General features: G+C 41.1%; 1 protein-coding gene across 1 annotated transcript in view; it reads right to left on the bottom strand.

The window, feature by feature from the left end:
• Positions 1-302: 302 nt before the first annotated feature.
• OBSCN (obscurin, cytoskeletal calmodulin and titin-interacting RhoGEF) overlaps positions 303-24,674 on the bottom strand; it is a 138,293-nt gene continuing 113,921 nt past the window's right edge. The window contains 19 exon segments of the mRNA XM_064505657.1: positions 303-2,456; positions 5,485-5,527; positions 10,860-10,965; positions 12,132-12,261; positions 12,887-12,989; positions 13,259-13,426; positions 14,176-14,289; positions 15,079-15,256; positions 16,547-16,705; positions 17,459-17,623; positions 18,956-19,072; positions 19,471-19,630; positions 20,045-20,218; positions 20,966-21,048; positions 21,381-21,581; positions 22,017-22,156; positions 22,977-23,111; positions 23,420-23,448; positions 24,303-24,369. Coding sequence (XP_064361727.1) covers positions 962-2,456; positions 5,485-5,527; positions 10,860-10,965; positions 12,132-12,261; positions 12,887-12,989; positions 13,259-13,426; positions 14,176-14,289; positions 15,079-15,256; positions 16,547-16,705; positions 17,459-17,623; positions 18,956-19,072; positions 19,471-19,630; positions 20,045-20,218; positions 20,966-21,048; positions 21,381-21,581; positions 22,017-22,156; positions 22,977-23,111; positions 23,420-23,448; positions 24,303-24,369 — 3,767 coding nt within the window. The 3' untranslated portion in view covers positions 303-961.

Raw genomic sequence — 24,674 nt, 5'->3', positions numbered from 1 at the left:
CACAAAGACCACATTTGTCATTCTTTCTGTGTATTAGCTTCTGATTATAGATGTAGTAGGCATTTTGTGCTGTCCTTTAGCCTTTTGGTGCACACTAGGCAAATCCCTATCTAAACAGATATGGTTTATAAATCCACAACACTTGAATGCAGAATAATGAAACCTGTATCTTTAGACAACTAGGAAGTGGACTTGAAAATAGTAGTCATTTTAAAAAGATGGTCTTTTCTTTTTCTTTACTTAAATTGGAAGAGAACAGTGAAATCCTGGACCTCCTCAAGTCAGTGGGATTTTGACCACTGACTTCAGTCAAGTCAGGATTTCAACCAAAAGGTTTGAGCAGCCCTTTACATTCCTAGTAAATGCAGTATTTTCTGTATGTTTCATTCTGCAGCAGAAGTTCAGACTATGCATGTTGAAAGGTTTATGAAGGAATTTTTGGTAGAGCTAATTGGTGTCAAAAGTGTACAGTAGAGTCAAAGCAGTGTAAAGCTTCACGACCTTCTGGCATACACAGTGACGGGAGATTGCTTTAGATGAAAACACTCCTCCCATCCTGGCTGCTGAAGGAAGTTGAAAAGCTTAGATACTTTCATCTTCTTGCTACACCATAATTTACAAATTAGCACTTTAAATCATTTTTAAGTTCCTGGACAAAAATGTCATTTATATTTTCGTCACAGGCAGGAGAATCAGGCTTTTCCTAAACCTACCATCACTGTTTCACTATGGAATGATATATGTTCACCTTGATTAAAGCTTTTAAAATTACAAACTGATCTGACACACATGTTCCCTTTAAGACTGGAAAAGCTCTACATGTCATAGTTAAATACATTTTCTCAGAGGCATTCCCTCACACGTTTCCTTGCAATCCTCACCACCAATTCCCTTCACCTAGAACATTTTCTTTTTTTTTAATGATGCTTTCTTTTGTTTTGAAAATTATGCTTGTATCTGCTCAGCTTTGGGAGAGGTCCTCTGTGCTGATGTGCAACGTAACAGGCTCGCCAACTGTCCCATAGCTGAGGGTTCTTGTGGAAACTTCAGTTTTAAAGCTTGACTGCCCACTGTCTGCTGAGAGCTGGACTTCAGTGCAGAATGATGGCTTCACTGTGAAGGAGGGACCAGGAGATGCTGATGCTGTTGCTGAATGCACTCCAGGCGTCGTTGCTATGCAGGTATCAGTGACGTGGAAGGAGATGTTGGAGGGGCCTACAGACTGCACGCCAGTTACTCTGGAGGCTGACACAAACACGCCTCCCGGAACGTGCTCCTCAAACTTGCTGAAAAATCTCTGCCTTGGCTTGGAAACAACATGTCTCCCCAGATTCAGCAGCACCGGCTTCCCAATTGTTGGCTCATTAATCTCTGTCTGGAGCACAGAGATCTCACAGGGTTTGTCTGCCGTATGGCTCTGATCATCACACCCATAGGTCTCACCTTCTTCAGGAACATAATCTTCAAGATCCTCCAAAGTTAGTACTTTTCCATTGTGGGTTAGGATTTTGCGGTCCCGGGTGCTAATGTCATCTGTCTGTAGTTCCCCTGGTTCATCAACTATAATGACATTATCCTCTTCCGGAAGAGTATCTTGGGTTACTTCTGGTACCTCTTCTTCAGCAGGCCAAGACGTGTCTGATTCGTCTGCCTCTTCTTTAACCTCTGCACTCGCTGGTGAGAACAGAGGTTCAGGCTTGCCTGCAGCACCTGTCTCAAAACTGAAGACCAAAGGCTCGCCCCCACAGGCAAGCAATGGGGAAGTGACTTCTGAAACACAGCTAGCACCTGTTTCCTCTGTGCAGCTCTTTCCATCAGTTCCACAGTCAATAAACGAATTGCTTCCTAGCTGCTCAGATCCACACGGAGAGCTTCTGTCTTCACTGCTGACTGGAGGTCCTTCCTGATCAGTTGCATATGCCAGGGGCTGGATATCAACATCAGAGAGACTGTCTTTGGGCAGAGAAGATTTTGACTGTTCCACCAATTTATTGTTGGAGTTGTTTGTGTTTGGATCATCTTCTGGGGAACGCCTAGGCCTAGAGCTGGGAAAAGTGAATGTTAACACCCCTGAGTCATCTTCTTCTTGTTTTGCTGGGGAAGATCCTCTTTTCCTCATAGGTTTTGGTGATTTTTTCATCTTGAATTCAATTATTTCTTCAACTTCAACCCATTTGGGCTTTTGCTCTTCCACTGTGGTCTCTATGATGATATCTCTAGCTGCTGCTCCTTGCCTGTCCTCTGGTTCGGTTACAAAAAGCATGGGAACAGCAGACTTTGGCATTGCCTCCTGCTCATGTCTGTGGACTGGCTGCCTGATCTTTGAAACGTAAACTGGTTCTGGAGTTGGCTCCGCTCTCGGGGAGCGGGAAGGCGAATAACCTGACGAAGGACGTGCAGGAGAAACCCTTCCCTTTTGTCTTGGGCTCTTCACCACTGTGGTTATTGTTTCCTCTCTGATGACAGAAATGATTGAAATGGAGTTGGCAGGAAGACAAGACGTTTCTGGGAGCCACACTCCATGTCAGCACATGCAATGGTTGATCAAGGCACTACAGTGGTGTTAGTTTTGTAAGCACTTCAGCTTTTTGTGAAGAGAGTGTCATTGTGGAAGGGATACACACACACGCGCACCCACACACATACCAACATGCCCATCTCCAGCTTACCTTCTGAACCAGGCAAAACCTCAAAGCCATTCCCCCCACATGGATCCAAGCGCCATTAGCCCCCTTGAGTGCATGAACACACCATGAGTATGTCCAGCTAAGAAACGTTCTTCTGGATGCTGCTATATATCATTTGCTTGTGTTGACCATCTGCTACTGAGGACCCATATAGCAGTTTCACCCAAAGATCTTACACACTCAAGGAGTTTAACCTTTTCCTGAGTCTCCTTGGCTAAAACCTCAGTTTTATCAAACTCGGTGGCAAAATGCCCTTTATTTCAGAAGGGTCAGTAGCTTACCCCCTTTTTTAATAAATGTATCATTTGTATTTTATTGATTAAAATGAGTATTTTGAGAGGAAGTATTATCTGTGTTTCTGAGAAGCAGAGATTTGCATTTCCACACACAGAACAGTTATATTAAAAGGGCGTTAAGCATTTGTGGAAGCCAGGAAAAGAGAGTTAGAACATTTTCCTGCAGAAGTCATCCATGCCAAAATGTACCTATTCTTACTTGCTGTAATACTGTTATTGCAGACACAGCCTGATCCTGCTACCAGCAATTGATACAGGAGTACCAGATCAGTCTGAGATGCTTGATAATTATTTCTCAGAATAATTCTGTTAGTCTTATCTTAGATTTTTGGGGGTATCCAAAGCAGTTGGTATTTCTCAACATCCCTGCACAGATACACACAACTAGTCTCAAAGCAATCTTCTGCCCCCATCCCAGGACAAACTTGGACTTTAAATGAGCTACAGATAAAATTGCATTAAATAGCTTTAAAATTTGGGGACAGGAAGGCCTCATTCCAGACTTCACTATTCTTAATTTACATGTTTAACATGTAGTTTTTCCTACAGATTTTTCAATCTTTTTCATGGGAAAAATCAAAGGAAAAGATGGTATTTGCTTTGGAGGTAGATGGGAGTAGATGCTCTACAGCAGAGGTAGCTGGTTCAGTGGAAATAACAGGTAAAGCCAATTTTGTTTCTGTGCTGACATTCTGTTTGTAACTCTAAGCAACAGAGACTGGGATAAAAAAGTGGAGTAACTAAAGGATAAAAAGACAATCAAGAGAGAACGTTTATGAATCAGAATAATAGCTTTTTCATTTCTCTCTTTGTTTCCTCATCAACCTCATCGTCTAGTCTGACCACTCTGCCGCTGAAAGCCAAGAGCTCTGCTCTCCAGCCATCTCTGCTTTGGCTCCAGAGCAGAAATACAGAGCAGGGTGGAAAGAGTCCCTGTCAAAGGAGAGCCTCTTTGCCCTTTTCTGCTCCTCCACCCCATGTTGGGCTTGCCTGCTCTCTGAAACTGCTACAGAACTTTAAGGCTTGAAGGCCCTTTTACAGCCTTTATAACTACCATGGTGCCATTTTGATTTACATGAGAGTAAATCACTGCTGAAAAAGATGAGAATGTGGCTGCACTAAAGACTTTGTTTTACATTGCAAGGCTAAAATGCTTTTCTTGTGTCTTCCTAAGGTCTGGGATTTGCATGTCTAGACTTTGGTCAACCCTGTCTCTAAATTATTCATTAATTTATACTCTGCTGGTAAGGTTTCTAAGCTGCTTCTGTTGCTCAGCTTGCTTCATGTGAAGGAGAGCTGCAATGTGTCCTTTCACACTTGTTCCCAAACTGTATCCCATCACTGTCCCATTTCAAGCTGAGGTCCACTCTACTGAGTTCAAGACCTCATAGCAAAAGGAGGTGAATTTCTGTTGTTTTGTGATCCCACTCATAAATGTACCTACCTCCCTTGGGACTGCTAGGAGGAGGGATATGTGTTCTTATAGACCATTAGCTCAAAACGGGCAAAGGGCATGGATAGTAACTAATAATCATCATAAAAAAATAGTAAGAGATGAAAGGTAGAGCCATTGCTTCAACATATCTCGGCTGTCATTTCACACGCCCTCCTCACCATTTAACAGAAGGTTTTTTTAAAAAAAAAGATCAACTATTAGAATCATGTCAAAGTCGAGAACTGGTTTTGACTCTCGTGGGAATGTGTTTCCCCAAAATATCATTACATAAGCACCTATCACCATTAGGATGTGGTTTGTATTGCTTTGCTTGGAGGCCTAACACAGAAAGACTGTTCCCCTTCTAGCACATAAAACAATTCTATTACATACTTACTTATGATACTTAAGAAGATACTGTAAGACTTCAATGCCTGATTAGCTTCTGGCCTACATGCAACCAAGAAAACACTCTTTTTGCTCTGATTAATCTTTATATATTATAGGCACCCAATATAAACTAGGCTGAAAGTATCCAAAAATCCCAAGTCGCTACCAGGATGATACTTCATATTAGAAATACAGACCCACAGAGAGTAGAAATATATAACATTGTTAAACTTCCTTCTGCTTCACCATAAAAGGCTTTTCTTAAGAATTTAAAACAGGAAGCAGGAGGAAATAATTGTAAGCTATGAGATATTTGTTGTATTTGAGCATCTTTTCAGCAGGCAGAGCTCAGAAGCAGTTTCTTTTCAATACTGGGACAGATTCTACCTTTCTCAAGCTCTTATGCGACTCCTGCAGATTTCAGTGTAATTTGTTCTCACATAGTATCATAGAAGAACTGGCCCAGGCTGTGTCTAACACCAGTGTTGCTATCTTTTCAAAGGCATAGTAAGGTTTTTCAGGTTGTGACTTTGCATAACACAAAATAATGAGATCTGGTGGGATGGCAACGAACACACTTGCATGGCCAATAAATACAAGCTTGTTATTGGATCATGCATAGGCAGCAAGGCAAAACACAAAAGTTACCAAAAAAAAAAAAAAAGTCAGCACTTACATGATGATGGTTTTCTTGGGCACTTTAGTCTCTTGTTCAGTGACTACAAAGAAAACAGTATGAACAGCATGGGGTTAAATAAGGCAAAAGCTGAAATGATTAAATTAACTTTTTTAGTTAATCAGAATAAACTTGAGTGAAGAAAAACACCTGTACCATCCCATCCATGCTTTCTGTGGTTACTTCCAGCATCATCTTTAGTCTCTCTGACCAAGAATGAGCATTCAGGGTGCTGCCTGAACAACGAACAATTTAGATTTGCAAAGGTTTTTCGTTTTGTGGCTATCCATATTGCAAATACTGTTTTATCTACCATGAGATCCTGACATTTTTGTTTGGAAGATCAAAGCTAGAAAACAAGGAGGTTTTTTGCCCCTTTTTTTTCCCTGTAATAAGGCGGTGATGGTTTAAGAAACATTGCTACGGAAAATCCTGGAGAGCTGAAATGCCTTAAGCTGCAATGCTTTTATTAGAAAAAGAGTTGCTCCAAAACACTCAACAGTCAGCTTCCAGGCTTTTGCAGACTAGATGAAAAAACCATGCTGATAACAATGAAAATTAAAATCATTATCATCAGCACAGAAAATCAGCATCACAAAATCCCTAGGAAACCCCGGGGGAGCTTGCTAATACACCTACGTCTACTGCAGCTGGCTTTTGCTATCATTTACCATTTTCTCTAACTCTTGTCTCATAAAGAACTGGAAGTTCTTGAGGCATGTCAAGACCAAAAAAAAAAAAGTAATGATTTTTCATACATTTCTTAGAATGGACATTTTAAAAATAAGAAAGATAACATTTGAAGACTTCATAAAGATTTTCAGCAGTTTCTCAACCTATCTGCTGGCATAAAATTAAGACACCGTTTGAACCAGACTGTTTTGATTACATTCTAAAGAGCTGACTCTATTTGGGATCTAGAAAAAAACAATAGCATGACCCTCTTTTTATTTCCTTATAAGTTAGTAAAGTTTCTAAAAAAAAATAATTTAATCTCAAAGTATTTTTCCAGCAATTGTTTTGCATCCTTCCAGACCCCCCTATATAAGAAGTAGGGTAATTTTTAGTAGGTACAATGAAAAGTGAACTGCAGCTTAAACAAAAAAAAAAAAAAGAAGAAGAAGAAATTTGTTGGCAGTCGCTAGTCTTTCTCACTCTGATAACAGCTATGGCCATCAAAAAAGTAACATTTACCAAACTTGCTATTGCGCTATTTCCATAAAATCATAGTTATTGCAGAGGGAACTTGTAATATCTGTTTTCTTGGATAGAGCTTATGGTAAATGCTGATGTCTTCAGTACTGGCCAAAAACTGTACTGACTGGAAATTAAAAGTACTTACAGGATTAGATGGAACTTAACTTCCAAGGGCTCTCTGCTACCACTAAGTAAAGCCAGAAATCCCTCCCTAACTATGGAGAATTTTCTGCAAATATTGATGTTAATATCTGACCTAGAGCTTGAAGTTTTCTTTGCAGAGCCTTGTCTTATTACGCATGTGCAAATCTGGAACAACCCCAATAGTCTCAGGTGACTTACTCCAGAATTACGTAGGTTTAAAAAAAATAATTTGGGGCATTAGAGTTTATCAGGAAAGTAAAGGACAAGATTGTTTTCAAATGTTTATCTCTGGTTGCAAGTACAGTATAGCCTTTTACCTATCTTGAGTTCATAATCTTAAAATGCTTTAAAACATCACTTTTTAATTATGAAATGAGTATTGCTCAGTGATGGAAAATGAGCTGAGCACTCAAATAACTTACTGCACCTGAGTTAGAAATTTCCACTGAATTTTTAAACCTTTCAATCAATATTGTGCAATTTATACACAACATAACTTCTAGAAAATCTCATCAAACAATATAACGAGATGAATCCATAAGCAGCAAGAGAATCAGTTCTGCTGTAACGAGGGCATTACTTAATTTGATTACATACATAAACAATGGTTTTTGAGAGGGTTGTTTTAACAGCAGCTACATCTAGCTGATAATTAAATATGCATTTAATGAAATTCCTCAGTGCCTGTAAGAGGAATTCTCTTGTACGCCTTGCTTTATTAATGTCTGTTCTGGCCGTTCGTCCAAATGACATCAATTGCAGTACTTCCATATGCAGCAGATGTCAAAGGGATTCAGTATGCAAAAGTTCAGCAGCCCTGGGCGTGAAAAAGCTGTAAAGGGCATAGAGTACAGGCATCCTGAGGACCTGCAATTTAGTGCATGACAGAGGAATTTTATATGTATGATCCAAGGTATATGAGAGGATTTAAGCAATCCTATGTGAAGGACAGAACCACACGAAAGTAGGATGAGAGAATCTGGGTTGCCTTTTTCGAGAGAAAAATACCCTGCATCAGTTTTTGCACCGGATTTATCATTTCAACTTGTTTGAGAGCATTTTAGGAAAACAGCTTTGCAAAGCAGGAGCTCCTGATAAGCAGGTTATAAGCTGGAAGCATTAGGATCAGCCAGTGCTTCTACAGGACTAGACTCTTCTTTGGTTAATACATTAAATCAGCGACTACTCACAAGTTATGAAACATTTAGGCTAAGTCTGAATGAAAGTCAACTCTCGATGCGAATGGATGAAAGGTGGTTTCTGGCACGGCCCTTATTACAAGCTCCACGTTCCACTTTCTCCCCTCATGGAAGCCTAAATCTATTTTTCCTTTGCAGAAACCACAGGAACGCGGCTCTGCTTTCACCCCTCTTCTGCTACACTCCAGTGCTTAACACACAACGGCCGATATATTTAATCTGGCATCAACCGCTGAAGCTATTTTCAATTTTAAACAACTCGTGGACACACCACAATTTTCTAAATTGCGTGAAAGAAATGTAAATGTTTTGCACGTTCTGGAAGGGGGAAAAACATGTTTCACTCTTGCAGCGACTGAGACAATCCTAAAGACAGATTGTGCTCTCTCACGATATGCACTGAAAAACATATGACCAGGCAAAAACTGAGACTAACCAACAACGATAACAGAATAAAAACAATGAGAAAACTATCCTAATCATCACCCCAACCAGAGAATTTTAAAAAGGTCAGGGGGACAAACTAGTATTTCCGATTCCTTCGGTAAGAGTGCAGCACTAAGAGATACAAGCCTCAGAATATTTAGCTTTATCTTGCAAGGCGGACATTACCAAAAGCCAGAGGTACAAAGTAACTAAGTAACTTGGCCAAAGCTCTGCAAGGAGAACTAAGGCAGAACTGTGAAGAGATCCCTGTTGCCCTGCTGTAAATGCTAAATTCTGGCTACCTACCTTCTCTAAGCTTCTGTTCACATCTACCTGTGGTGCCAACCCATTCCCTTACCATCGACTGTCTCGTTGTACGGCCAGGATGCGCCAGCCTGGATGGGAACTCAACACCTTTCAGAAACGCGGGACTTTCACAAGTTAGCGAACCTGGGGTACTCGATCACAATATTAATGCGTTAAAAAGGGACGCCAGAGCCACCGAAAGTCAGCCCACATCAGGACAGACTGCTGTATGCAGATAAAGCAGCAAGGCGGTTTGCCAAAAAGCAGATACTCAACTTGAAGCCAAAGAGATGGATCTTCTTTCAGTTACTTTTTTTTTTTTTTTAATGTCTAATGTCCTTCCAATATCCATCAAAAGTGGATTTTTAAAGCACCTCTCCATTGACTTCAGCACAGTGACCAGGTGTACCTGAAGGCAGACCTCAGCGTTTCAGGCTTGCCGCCTGAGTTGCCAGCTGCTCACAAAAGGGATTCCTTAGTCCAGTGGTTTTCATCCTTTTTGGGTCTGGGTCTTCTTTGTTTTTCAGACCCATGGTGACGGGGCATGAAAACTGTGTCACTGCCTGCAGGTCAGGGCCTGCAAACCAAATCTGTCCTCCCTTTCTCTGCCAGATGAACCTGATTTTCCAAGTGTCAGATTGAGGCTGGTTCTTGGTTGTCAAGAATTCATCCCTGATGTGATTCTGCTCAAAACAATCATCTTGCCCCATGGATGAGCCCGGCTCAGCACTACTCTTTGCTCCATACGCCCTGAACCAGCTCCCTCTCTCCTCCTCTGGGGAGATGAGTCATTTCCTTCCCTACTGCCAAGTCTGGGCAACAGCACAGCACCGATCACAAACTATTTCATAACACTTCCAAAGCTTCCAGGCAATCTCCAATTTAGGTTTCTTCAATCAACCTCACAAAATCTTTTATCACTGTGGGTATTACAGCACATGAGTAATACAGGGGTTGAATGTATATATTTAAAACCCCACGAGCTGAACAATGCTTCTAATGCTGTTTTACAACCCCTGTTCGTTTTTATAACATCTCCTGCCTTGACAAGAAAACTTCATCAAGATATGCCACCCTAACAGTAATTTGTGTTCGTCTTGCGTGCAACTTATTTTTCTCTCTTTAGGTCACAGCAAGGACAAAGCATTCAAATGCTTGAAGGTTTATCCTTCCGAGACAGTTACGGTATTGCTATACTAACACCATTCTCCCCGCAATGCTTTTTTTTGATAGTTTGATGGTTTGCTGATAAAGGACTACAAGGACAGTGCTTGTGCCCGTGCCCAGCACGCCAAGTACACTTCTAATTGGTATCAACAACCAGCTTCCCATGTCGGCGAATGTTCCTTACCCAGATGTAGCCTCTCATCTAAACCCAGTCATGAGGGGTTTGGAGTGAACGTTCCCTATATAACACTTGTGCCATCACCTGAATAAGAAGGTAACTTCAAGCAGTCGTACCGTAAAAGTGCTAAGAAAGAGATGCCTCACTGGATGGGTGTAAGATCAGTCCACATAACCCTATCGATTCAATTGCGAAAAAAAAAGGCAGAAAAAAGGAATAGGTTCTATGACTATGTGGGATGTAACACCTGAGCAGCCCTTGCTAACGGGTGAAGTAATATTGCTCAGGACACACAGCTATTAGTTCTGCTTTCTCAGTCATTCCAGATACTGCTCCGTGGTATTTCAGGAAGAGATCACAATACACCTGCAGCTCTACTTGCAGGACCCTGGTTTTTTGTCAGCAACACTTAACCCATGTTCTGCCAAACTGACACACACCTTTTCAAGTACTCCAACAGGAAGAGACACATTTTCTTGCACTAGTGGCAGTATGACATACCCTTCACTTGCTCCTCTTTTCTCATGTAATGCGCTTTAGAGCGTTATATGATGAAGTTGATTTGCCAGGTTTGGAAATCAACAGATGGCGATGGATACAGAGCTGAGTTGCAGCATACCCGTGCACCTCTCGACAGACAGACGGACACATGTACACCAACAATCGACACGGATAAGATGGCAAACATATTCGATCCTCAGTGAGACGGTTTTAGAGTAAATCACTGACATACTTACAGAGCTGGTCAAGGATCATACCTTCTATGGTAATGGCTTGGTCTCCTCTTCTCTCCTGAGTCAGAGCTGCTGCACTGTGGTGGTAAAGGTCTGCTCCACTTTTTGCTGACCCTAATCTGTTCACCAGCTATAGAAAACCATGCAGTACTGAATAAAATGCAGGATGGTTTTATACAATACAACTCTTCTATACACTATTGCAGCTAAGTTAACAAATTCATTGCAATTAGGTGACAGCAGAAATGGAGGAAGATACAACCCCAAACCTAAGCTACGGTCTGAGTAAACACGCTGCTGCTCAGGGGAGTTCATTATAATGCTTTGGCACAAATGACCCGCATGCACAGACAAGTTACAGCACATCAGCTAACCTACAGTTCCGTGCAGTTCTCTCTGCAGCCTGTGACTCTGTCCTAAGGTGACCCTATCTCCATCAACAGACACATATCCCTGCGATATGCCATTTAAATGGTAGTCAAACAGGGTTTTTTGTTTATCAGCCCTCTGTCCACCAAGTCTTATTCAGCCGAGGAAATAAGGGATCTTGGGGCCTTAACTTATGACAAATGCAAAGTAATGTAATTTTGCTAAACTTTTAGTAGAAGTCATTAAATTACATCAAATTACCTAACAATTTATGGAGAATAACTGAAGTTGCCGTGAGCTAAGAGCCATTCACCATCGCTCAGCTGACCCATGATAAGATCATAAATTAAGGTCAGCTGTTTTATACCCGAGCCGTGAGACCTCGTTCGTATTTTATTACAGTGAATGCATAAATTGTCACTAATTTTTAAATGATTTTTTACCATACATTTGAATTATTTTAATCTATTAGATGCTTCCAGGTATACTTTTTAAATAAACAGGAATTCCAGTGGTTTTCACTTGTACTGAAATCTATTTTTTTCTTCTGGGTTTGGATGCTTTCTTTGGAGCAGCATGAATCTCTCCTTAATTTAAAAACGGCCCAGAAACAAAACTTCATGTCCAATTGCTCCTAAACTTTGCACAGAGGTAGCGCTAGAGATCTGGAACTGGCTTTAGGCTCCAGTATCAGCTGCTCTTATTTGAACAACCAAAATCTCAGATCAGAATATTCTGAAGCTTTGGGATGATAATAGTCCAGGCCCAGTTCAGGAAAACATCACTTTTATGATGAGTTTTTTTTAACATGACATGCAACAACAATTAATCAGCCACTAGTATCATACAATGGATCGCTCTCAGTAAAAGGAATTCTCCTATTTATGACATGTCAGACAGCAGATCTTTATATCCCTTTGAACTTACTTCGCATTCATAGTATCCCATATCTTCCCTGGCAGGGTTCTTGATCACCAGGACTAATATGCCACTCCGTGGTTCACTGAAAGTCTGGTATTTACTGGTGTCCATCAGCAGTGTGCCATCTTTGTACCATCTGCACGTGGAAAACACCGAATGTAAACCAGGAAAAAATACGCAGTGTCAAGGAGTCCCCAGCTCACTCATCCATCTATTAGGCCAGCAGGCCAACAACTCAAGAGTTAACCATTAGAGAAAAGTCTGGATCCCACATGGGCTTTAAATTCCTGGCAGATAGAGCTACAGAGAGATCACACATGGATACTGTACTCATCAGGCTTATGAGATACTGCTCAAGAAATCTCATTAGCCAATGCAGGGAGCAGTGGTCCCAGTCCCAAGAAGCTATATTGAGCTTTCTCATCTGAATACCCCAGACTGGTTGCTGATAAAATCAATTCAAGTGTAGGGCCGGCAACATAAAGGATTCACAAAATGTTGACAGGGCATTAGACCTGATACAGTCCTGTATCAGGTATTTTCTGTAAGTGCTTCTTTTCAGATGCTTGCTGGAATAAATTGCATGAGAATGCCAAGAATGTTGGGATAGGAAAAGCCAGGATTGGGATGAGGACAAGCTGGAAGACACAAAGAAGAAGGGTTCATAACCTCATAACCTTGAAGGACAGGACAGGAGACTCTTCTGACCATGGAAAATGCAAAAAGAGAATTTGTTCCAAACTGACTTCTAAAGAACTGACCTGATCTGAGGCCTGGGTGCTCCTTCAATAGTACAGGTAAACTGAGCATCTTCGCCGTCAATGTAATAAGCATTTCTAACCTTGTTCACAAACCGTGGTGGCACTGCAAAGCAAGGATAAATGTAGCCAACAGCTGGAACTATGGCAACACCCTAACAGATGCAAGGGATGTGTCCCTGACCAGATAATTCTTGCACACGAGACCCTAAAGACCCCATTTTCTAAGAATTCACTACTCCTGTGCCGTTGAAGAACTTTCTGAAGGGAGTATACTGCACATATTATACAGAACTTCTTGACTGCCTTAATATTCATGTTTAGGGTATCACATAACAGACCCCTTTGAAACAATGCATCTGTGCAGGATTTTACCTTGAACAAGGATCTTTCCTAAAGTACTGGTACTTCCAGCAGGACTGGAAGCAAAGCACATGTACTGTCCTGAGTCGCTGCCTGCCAGGTTGTCCAAGATCAGTGTGCAGGAACCATCAGGATCTTCTATTATAATGTGATGGGGATCCACCTCCACTGGCTTCCCATCTTAAAGATACAGGGAAAAAAAAGTCTCAGTAGATAGTCTGGTATCAATTCTGTTTTCTCCCTAGGAATTGCATCCAGCTCTTTTTGTCAGAGGTCTGAGAGCTCTATTTGTTTTCGGCAGCTGAACCTGGTAGCTGAGCAATGAGCTCATCCTCCTCCAGCTCTCTACAATATATCCTGTGAACAAAGCACTGTTCCAAGTCACACTCTGCTCTGTGGGGAATCTCGTTCATCATCAATCCTCATCTAAAAATGAAACTCTCCCGAAGTACGTGCTGCGCAGCTGAAGCTCTTACTTGCTACCAGGTGTCATAAAAGAAACACTTATAAAGAGACTGCAAGCATGCAGAACATATTTTTATGAGGTGTGAACTTATTGCAAAGCTGTTTCCCCTGCAATATAGTTATGCTGAGAAAAGGAATGTGTCCACAGAGCTGCCTGTGTTATCACAAAGAAAGGCCTGAGCTAGTATAACAAACTACTCATTTCCAAGAAGCTGCTTAACTGCAACAAGATGTGGCTTCATATGGACTAATCTGCAAACCTGAAAAGCAGGGTACATTAAGTCACAGGAAGGTCCGTGCTACTGCAGCTTGGTTGTTTAGTACCTAACTTCTTTAGGGCTGGACTCAGGTGTTTCCCAGTGATCAGCTTATAGATTATTCACTGCCAACTTCACAAAGAGCAATATACACAGAGCACAGACTTGGAATATGCATTTCATGGCAATATGACTTGCTGCTTATACCTTTATACCAGCAGACAGATGGCCTGGGAGCTCCTGTAACTTTGCAAGCCAGCTTGACTGTCTCTCCCAGCTCAGCCGTACAGTCTGCCAGCTCTTCCTCAAAGTCCGGAGGTACTGAAACATCAGAATAACCATGTCAGGCCTGAGGAGCAGACTCAGTTCATAGAAAGACTATTGCAAAATAAAGTAACAATAGGCAGAATTTTTGAAGAGCTGTGAGATTCAGAAGGGGAACCAGAAAAGAAAATTTTAGCAAGTAAAGACTTTCAAGGTGACGCGCTGTTCTTGCTTATTTGAGAATAAGTTGAGTGTGCCAAAAGTTGGTTGTTGGCTTTAAAAATGGGACGTAAAAATCCTGGATTTGTTGCTAACCTGGAAGTATTTTAGGCCATGAGTTCAATCAGCACATCCATTATTCAGACACCACACAGCTGTCACAGTTAATTCCCCAATTAATGCGAACCCCTGATATCCAAACCAATATTCTGTTGCTCTGTATACAGCAAAATCTATGCTTTGTCACCAAATTCTATGTTCAGTTACCCTTCTGCAATCCCTGCCAGATTAAATGCCTCTCTAGTGCCAACTCTGCAATTTGTCCAAACTTCTAAAACACACTAAAACTCCTGATAAAGGTGCCTGCCCCAGTTCAGGGGAAGCACCTAACTTTCAGGCAGCTACGATGGTTCCAGCTGAAGGACACTCGCTGCCTAGTCATGCCAAGTTGTTATTTATGGCAGTCTGTGATATGACTGCAGGAAAACCTCTAACTCATTTAATTTTAGAGGTGGCGGGTGGCCCTAGATGGTTCTCTCCCTCCTAGCAACAAAACCTCCTTCCTGAGTCAGGGAGACATCCCCAAGGTAGCGCTGGCAGGTTCAGGCCATCTCGGGCTGTACTCACTCCAGACAGGCTGACTGATCCGCTCCTGTATGCCGCAGATTTCCTTCACCCAGGAGTTCTTGATATTCACTGTACGCGCCTGAAAGAGGTACTTGCGGACTGAGTCTTCTCGTTCGTGCCAGATTTCAAACGCCCGGTCGTCTCCTTCCACAAAGTCATTCACGTCTGTGTTGCTCAGCTGGGTAACAACAGCAGCGTAAGAAACTCAACACCAGTTTTCTTTTCTTTTTACTTAAGAGACAATTTTTGGCCACTACCTCACTCCTCGCAGTAATCCCAGAGTTCAGGAAAGCTCAGATCTGGACCTAGTCTTTAGGGACCACAATCATCTTCAATAAAGGTTTAAAATGGAATCAACTGTTAAACACCAGCAGGGCTCCTGCTGCCAGAAGTCCACTCCCTTCAGTGAACTTGAGTCATGCATAAGTCCCATTAAAGTTAGATTAGATGCTCCAACAGCAAAAGGGGAAAAAGTGATAATTCACACTGCTTTTAAAGATTCGCCAGACTGCACGAGCAATGCGAAGTGGCTTCGGCAGAAGAGCAATCAGGATTTCTTTGCAATCTTTTTTCCAGTATACCTGGCTTTCTGAATACCAGACAGACATTCTCCCATTTCCCATTTGGGAGTAATTACCACATTTCAGGAAAATAACAGCCAGAAAGGGTGTTCCAACAGCTCAGCATTGCTGGGCTGACATCAGCACCAAGAAACATCACAGTCAGGCACTACATGAAAAGAAATTACACAGCAGCTGCAATCTGGACAAAGTGCCCTTTTTTGCAGGGGGGGACGGGAGGAACCGCCAGTGAATCAGTGATGACAGTGATAAGTATTTTTCAAAGGCCCTGACTGGGCTAGGTCCAGAAATCCACCTTTTTTTTTTTTTTTTTTTTTTTTTTTTAAACTGGAGTTGAGCATCTAATGCCCTAGGGAAACTTTACATGCAATTTCTTACAGTTTTAATCTCAGCCCTGAATTTGTGCAGATGAGTTGGTCACCTGCATTTCTAAACAGGAACTGGTTTCAGGAAAGGACATAACCAGCAGAGAGGAGCTAGTGCGAATGTAGCATATAATTGAAACAACGTTTTCTCCAGTTTACTACCAACCCTACAGACTGCAAATACCAAAGATCTACAAACTCTAGTATATGCTATAGACAGCACCCCAACCAAAATTCACATCAATGTCATGTAATTAACTAACACACTTTAGATGCAAACTCATTGCTGCACAGCAAAAATCTGCCTGTGCTTCTGATGATGTCTGACATGTTTCCAACAGTGCTAATAGAGGGATTTGGGGACAGGGAGAGATTTAGCTGTGCTTCACAGGCTTTCAGAAACAAAGGAATAGTTTGAAAGGATTAATGAAATGTTCTAGTTTTAGATGACCAGAAGCTGGACATAAAAGGAAAGTCCTCAATGACAGAGAAATGCTTTAGGTGAGCAGGTAATTAACAGACCTTCATCATGTTCTTGAAGATGTAACTGTACACGTCTGTTTTTGTGTCCCGCTTTGGTTTGCAGATCACTATATAATTCTTGAAGAGGAAGACGTGTCTTTTGTGTCCCTTCCATGCCATTCTGGCTCCTGGAGCTCCTTCCCATACGATGAAGTTGCCCTGATGGGAAAAAGAAGGAAGACCACTTAGCCATAACTGGAATAATTACCACGATGGCTCACCATCATTTTCCAGCCAACAGATAACAAATGTTTTCTGTTACATCCTCATCTAATGCACTTTGTTTTCATTACAACACAGTAGACTGTTTCTAAAGCTAAAGGTGATGCAGGAGACTGACAGCACTGAGAGATGGGCACACAGTGGTCATCATTACATTGGCCTTTAAATGACGTGCTTTGCTGTCAGATAAATACAGAACTCAAGTCCAGTTGTCTCAGGTAGGCAGACTGCTCCAGTACTAATGCTACTGGAAAATTTATATTGAAAATGCCTAGTGAGCATCTAACTCCTCAGGAATCAACACAAAAAACCCCACTGATGTCTGTAAGCTCAGAAGTTGGACCATGTACCTGGCCCATAACGGGAGAGAAGGGGGAATAAATAAAATGCTTAAAAATCACATATGGGCCAAACCAAACCTCCTCCTGTTTGGCGAGTGGCTCACAAAGGCAAGTAACTACATTATGTGTGAACCGGTCCATAAGCTCTGGTATTTCAAATCATAATCAAACCAGTAGGCCCATCTCTCCCATGTACAGGGATGTGTCACATATTGAACAATAAAAAAGGCAATAAGGAAACACTCTGTTCAGATATAATTTGTAAAGGAGCTTCTTTTAGGACCAAACGCTACTTAGAAATTACTGAAGGCACATACAGCAATAAAACTGACTGAGAAATTCCAAGTACCTGTCGGATGGGTTCACCAAGGCTTTCCAAGGTCCCTGGATAATTCTCTATGAGCGAGACATGGAGGTTGTTTTCTGCTCTTTGGGTGAGTGCAGATACAATGGCATAAGCCTGCTCCAGCAAGGCACAGTTTTGGCTATTTCTTGCTTTGTTTCGGATTAATTCCTGTAGATGAAAGTAGTCAATGTTACAGGACAGATGTTTCTCTTAATTAAAAGAAAAAGGAAGGGGGGGGCATTTCCTTGATACCAGAAAAGGTTCCCGGATATCAAACTGTCCTCCAGCTCTTTCATCTGAGCAACTTTTACCCCATTCTCTGTGTGCTGTTTAGCTGCCAAATCCTCTTTTTTCCAACCCATTCTGGGGCCTCACTGACTAGCCATCCTAGCTTTCCCTGCACCAATTGATATTGAACAAAGACAAAGCTGAAGCAAATATCAGACATGCTTCAGTGACTGAAACCCGCCCTCCACAAAAAACAAAAAACTAAAGCAATCCTAAATGTATCTATTGTATTTGTCCTGTGCTTACCCTGCCAATGATATGAGGCATGCAACTCATGTGGCAGTGCTAAAAAAACAATAGATATTTGGTAAAAAAAAAAAAAAAAAAAAAAAAGGATGGAAAAATAGGAAATGGCAGTTACTTCTCACATTTGTTCCTATTGTCCTCTGGATGACAACATGGGATGCTCCCATGCGCTCTCTCATTTCCAAGAGACCATTAAAACTTTGGTGTTTGTGCTCAGGGGCAGGTGTTCAAAATTAGAAAATTAATTTGAACCTTATTCAAATGATCCAAGTTAGAACATGTAAAAAATTTAGCATTTATCCAATATTTGGATATTCTAACGCTATTTCCCACGAAAAATACTATAAAAATGTTATTTTGAATTTTTTTTTGTGTGTGGTATGGGCCAGAACCTGAAACTGCAGGACAGATGAAAACTGTGAGAGGTGAAACAGTTCATGATGGTAAAATGGGGCAAAGCTTTTCAGAAAACAGAACTTTCTCTACTCTTGCCACAATGTGCATATTGAAAACAAGGAGGGAACTGGTAAATCAGTATCTTACAGTTTAAAAATAGCTTATTTTTATAACAGATCTGTTGCTGAGTGTATAGCAATTCCTCCTTGTCATGGATATATACGTATATATATCTCTATCTCCATACAGACGTGTATATATATTTTTTTATGCGTATGTGCATTTGCATGTGAGCACATGCATATATTGAAAGACCATTCAGATAAAGCTTGTTGATCTTTATGGAGATGGAAACTGTGAACCTCTCCCTGAATTCATATTTACAGAACAATTCAGAGATCACCATCACTGGTCAAAATCACAGTCTTTCTTACTCAAGCATCTTTCAAGTGGAGTTACAACAGGATGAACTCAAGAGAATATGAAAGGAGAACAAAGTCTTTTTCTTCACAGGCTACACAAAGCAGAACCTAAACCCATTAGATAAAAGTGTGTAACAAAAGCTCCTACCTTGATAATAGTCTGATACTGCTGGATCCTGTTTATGGGTTTTTCCAGATAGTGCTGCAGTGGTGGGATAAGTGGCTGCGATGGATCTTTGGTAGCTAAAATTTCATCTGTGTATCTCTAAAGAAATATATACGAGAACGAGGAAAGACTGAGATAAAGTTTTAGAGAAACTACAATTTAGAGTTTTACTTTTAGGTGACTAATAGCATTTCCTTGAGCTCCTATATTTAATATAACTTTCATCATATACTATCAACAGGGACATAATCATGTACATATTCATATCTATATAATCTTTATAATATCCATAAGGACATTAATTATATGTTCACATAATGATTGGGTCTACTAGGAAGAGCTAGACAGTAATTACAAAACTACTGTATTTAGCAATGATTTCCCATGAAAATATTTAACAATTCTCTTTGGGATCATATTTGTAATTAATGCCTGTATTTCACGATACAGTGGGTTATTGGATACACGTTCAGTAGGTTCTTGGGCTACTGTTTTACCTTGTAGAAATCCTGCACAGCTTTGCTGACAACAACTGACTCCGCCTGTATTCGCCCCACCAGGTACTGGATGTACTTATCAAACTCTGCCTCATGCTTAATAAAGCACATAGCCACATCATCATCAGTGTCACATTTCTGCAAGTCTCGGAGGTAGACGCTGCGGAGGTGAAAAAAAAAATGACCTCGGAAAATCAGGTGATGGAATAAGGCTAGAACACAGTCCCAGCAGCCAGACTTTTAAATCAGGCATCTCAGGTTAATACAGATTAAAGGAATGACTGAAGGAAGGATATTGCCATGTTTAACATTTCTCAATTAAATTCACTCAAAAGGGTAAGAAATTAGCAGGACATAGGAAGTCTTGAAGCTCTGGGGACTATTACAGGAGTCCCAGCCCTGTGCTCTGACTTAAGCTATGCCATCACCTCTCCTCCTAAAATGCCCATCGATTCTCTTACACCCCAAAACTGCCAGTGCTCCACGTCCTTTACAGTGTCCACAGTTACTGTAGCTCTGACACCAGGTACAGAAGCTACCCTTCTGTCTCGAAGGAAGGCACAGGAATGCCCACCTGGAATGGAAACGAGCAATGTCACTGATGTTTCTGAAGATGGTGGATTTCTGACTGGAAACAGCTCCTGGGATGTTGGGACAGGTCTCCGTGTACTTGAGGTGATGAGTCTGGAAGAACTGTAAATCTTGAATGTAATCCTCTTCTGAGATCAGCAGTTCCTGAATAACAACACTGAAGGGAAGACAAACAGGTGATAAGAAAGCGCAGAACAATCAGCACAATTGTTTTTGACATGTCTCTAAAGCAGAGATGAACATTTGGTCAGAGGAACAGACTCCTTTAAGCATGTTGACTAGATCTCCTCAGACTATAAAGGGATTTTAGACACTCTGTTTACAGACAGACACCTACATTGCAGACATCTACAGCTGGGCCAGATGAAACTGAGCAACAGGAGGATCTATGTAGTGTAGACAGCAGCAACTTAGATGCCACATTATGGAACCAGGAAGATGCTACAGAGGCAAGTATCTCTATGACAGCACATTCAGCAGTGTGCTGCACTGCAAGGGAGTAATACGCAGTTGAGCAATACAAGTTTGTAGCTGCTCTTCCTAGAGTACTTCCACTGCCTCTTTAGACATCACGCTCAGATACAGAGCATCCCAAAGTACAGAGGTACTTAAAAGAGACAACACAAGTTGAAGATTTTTGTGAAATCAGAGAGCCTCCAGAATTACATCACAGAAAATCCTCCTTTCAAGCCCACCTTCCAATAAGATTGCAGTTGGCTGAAATTTTTCCAAGCTGAAATCACTGGCAAAGGAAATGTTGAGAGAATCAGGTGAGGGAAAGGGGAGATGGCAGGCCTCAGTGGTATGGAAGGGGAGACTTGGGAGGGACCTAGACACCAACATTCATGTTAGTTGAAACGGCAGCAAGACTAAGCAGTGCCTGTACAATCTGACAAGTGCTTACGTCAGCTTCCTTTTATATTCGTCTTCAGAAACGCATTCTCCAGGGAATTCGGGAGCTTCTGTTGATCCCCACTCTGGTGACAACTACAATACAAGAGCAAGGACACATTACTCTTCTTGGTTAACAGCGTTTTTGCCAATACACACGGAGGAATATCCCTCACAGACCCTTTCAACAATCCCTAATGCAGCAGTGTGAAATTTCTTTCTTGCTGGAGACTGATTAGGTCTTTCAAGCCCAGGCATCCCTCCACACACACAAAAACATTGTCTAATCAAAACATGAAAAAGCCCCATCATGTTACAGACCCCTTCAATGACCTCCTCACCCTTCACTTCAGTTCAGAGGGATGGCTCTAAACTGCAAAAGAAAGAAGCAATTTTACTTGAAAAATAAATGTAGGATGATCAATTACCTTTAATTTCTTGTCCAGATAAGCTGGGGACACCCAGCCCTGTCGGGAGGGGCTAGATTTTGTGGGTTTAGTCCTGACTAGCCACTTCAGTGGATGAGCTGAATCAAGGACTTCCACATATTGCCCTTCTTTCAAAGTGATGGCCTCCTTGTCAGGCGCAGCAGGCACAAAGTCAGCAGTGACCATGTAGATGTCAAAGATCTGCATGCATGAAATAGCAGTTATTTTGAGCTCTGAAAAGGGAATACAATACTGTATCGCCAGCAGAACCTAAGTGTGCTTATCTATGTTTCATGTTTTATTCTTCAACCCTTGTATGGCAGAGAATCACTCTCTACTTTTTACAGGTGGCAAACTAAGTCTCAAAAAGGCTCTGGACATATTTTCAAAACATTGTGCAGTATCTTGGATTTACACCATGAAATAGTGAATTTTGCTCCCAAGTCAAAACAAACAGTGCTCCTGAAAATGTCAAAATAGGTCAACATTGCCAAAGGTTTACATTTTTAAATACCAGTCTCTACTAAAGTGAGACAGACCCCATGAAGTAGGATGGAGATCCTTAAAACACAAGAGATTGAGCATTCTAAATAACTGGTTTTCCTAGTATCAAACTTATCCATAAAGAAAACATACCTCTCCTCGGGAATCCCCATCTTCAGATTCAGAGGAGGACTCCTGAGCGATGGATGAAGGCCTGGATCGACCATGGCGAGGAGATGCAGAGGGAGTTTTTGATTCATCGTCGCTATCTGCACCTGGTACTCGAAGTGTGGCTGAAAAGCAGAGCGACAGGGAAGTGTGAAATGCAGCTCTTGTACTTGAACATGAGTCAAATCTAAACTAACTTTTAATTTAATAAAATATTATTTGCTGAGAAGAGCACTTGCAGCATTTAGTATGAATGCCTATCCATATTTAGGACTGCTTAAACAACTGGAATGCTTTAATGCTGGAGGTTACACGCTTACTGCAGTAGAAACATCTGTACAAGAGGTACGACTTCATCTTTGCTTCAAGATAAAATTTTACAAGAGAATCAATATACCATATACAAAACAAACCAGAATTCTTCATTTTAATTTAACAAATCATTAGTTTACTGCACAGCTATACACACAGTTTACAGTCTGCACTTGATTTTAAAATCCCATTGTGAACTACAACTCAAATTAAGATGTGGAAAGTCTGCAAAGCAGCATTGCTTTCAGATTCAGGAGTGATGCATTAACTTTATAACTCAAAACACCCACAATGTACAAAACACACTTCGATTTTTACAGTTGCCCTTCACCTCAAAGTTCACATTTACTCCTGCTTATTTAAATAAATACTATATGTCTAAAAAGGACACTAGCCTTGTCAGTTTATTTTAAGAGCTATTTTTTTTAGTTCAAGATTGTGGACTAAGATGTAGCAGCTTGCATAGGTTCTGGCTAAAAAATCTGAGACCTAAACATTCACAAATACTTATGCAGGATGACTGTCTCAGAATCCACTTCACAAATCTCACTGATATTTAAAGATCAAATGAAACCTAAAAAGAGCTTGCATCATTTTCTGTATTAATTCAATTGCCTTTGCCAGGTCACTTACCTTGACTTATTTTTGCAGATACCATTTCTGAGATATGGGAGGTGAGTTTCTGGAAGAACTCTTCTGTCCCAACATCAGCTAAGGAAACAGGGCTTTTGGGTACACCTTCTTTACCAGCTCCACCATCAAGGTCTCCTGGAAAAGAAAGAACTTTCTATTAAGCATGCAATACTTCACTGAAAAGTCAGCTTTTTTAAATAACAAAAGCTTCTCTGGAAGGAAAGTCTAATTTTCTTCACTTTCCCCGCTTCTAAACCTGTGTTTGCTCCTATTTCCTCCAAATAATTCAGCCTTGAACAGAGAGCAGTCCTGAAAAGTTCCAACATTTCAGGAAGTAATAAGAGGAAAAAGAACAAAAGGAGGCAGTGATAATGAAATATGTAGACAAGCTGAGCTGTAGATATGAAAAGTTGGAGTAATTCATATAAAATAGCTTCTCTTACCTACTCTTGCTTCAGAGGGATGGACAGCTCTGGAGAGAAAAAAAAAAAAGAGGAAAGCAGGATTAGAAGTTAAAATGAAAAATCATGGCAATTTGGGTGGGATTTATGACCTTTAAAATTTATTTATTTATATCAGGCCTTTAAGGAAATAGCATCGAGATTTTTTTTTTAAAACTTTCAGAGAAGAATTAGGACATCTGAGCTTGTTTACCTGAAGAAACTACTACAAAGTCAGCAAGGCTATAAATTTGCATAGTACAAGCTATCTGCCCTAATTCTCTGCACAATGCTGTTAGTACATAGGAAGCACGAGGAAGCTCACTCCACTTTCAAACAGCAATAAAGCTACATATCTCCAAATACGCCCAATAAAGGTTAGGTACATCCATGTGGGAGATTGCAGTGGAAGAGCTGATTTCACACTGTAGCTTTCTTCGTGGCAAATTCCCTGCGCAGACAGTCCCCCAAATCAGCCATAAAACTCGAAAGTTAACAGGCAAGGTTGATGTTTTAATAAAATAATGTTTCAGTTGAAAGCTATCGAGTTTTATCAAGATTGTAGCAAACGGAACATTTGTAGAGTAATACCAGCTATAAACCTCTGGAAAAACAGACTAGTGTTAATTAGTCCAAGTAGGATCAATTTCCTCTGATTTTCACTTAAGATCCTTTTGTAGTCAATGGAGAGAGACAGACTGACACTTCTAGAGAGCAAACAGACCCTCAAGAAGGGAAATTCATCCTCTGGGAATGCCCACCTCTCTCCATTGGCTCCAGAAGACTGGTCAAGTCTTTCAGGCTAGATATATTCTAGAAGTGAAAGTGTGTTTAAGTGGATCCCACTCTTCAGAACGTGCTTCAACCTGGGCAGCTAAACACTTACCCCAGTGTGGTCATTATAGCTTCTGATACCATCACGCGCTCCTGGGTCAGAACTTCAGCCTCTTTCACTGCAAGATCAGGGAATATGGTTAGAGGACAGAAAACCAAGAGGTTTTTTTAATATATTTACTCTGGGGCACATTTTCTAGACATGGATTACTGGAAATACCAGAACAGTGAAGCTGTTCTGTTAGCAGCTCCTGACCCAGGGCACACACTCCCACTCATATGATGCAAACACAGTCCGTTCCCCTCCCTGTCCATACAGTTGTATTTCTCCACCCTGCTAAGTTATGATTTGTGTAATCTCCTTATCAATCACATTTATTTTTCTCTTAGCCACTGTACGAAAGGCAACACAGAAAATGTGCTT

The sequence above is a fragment of the Dromaius novaehollandiae genome, chromosome 2 (assembly GCF_036370855.1).
Source record: "Dromaius novaehollandiae isolate bDroNov1 chromosome 2, bDroNov1.hap1, whole genome shotgun sequence".
Lineage (NCBI taxonomy): Eukaryota > Metazoa > Chordata > Aves > Casuariiformes > Dromaiidae > Dromaius > Dromaius novaehollandiae.
This window is presented reverse-complemented; position numbering and strand designations above follow the sequence as displayed.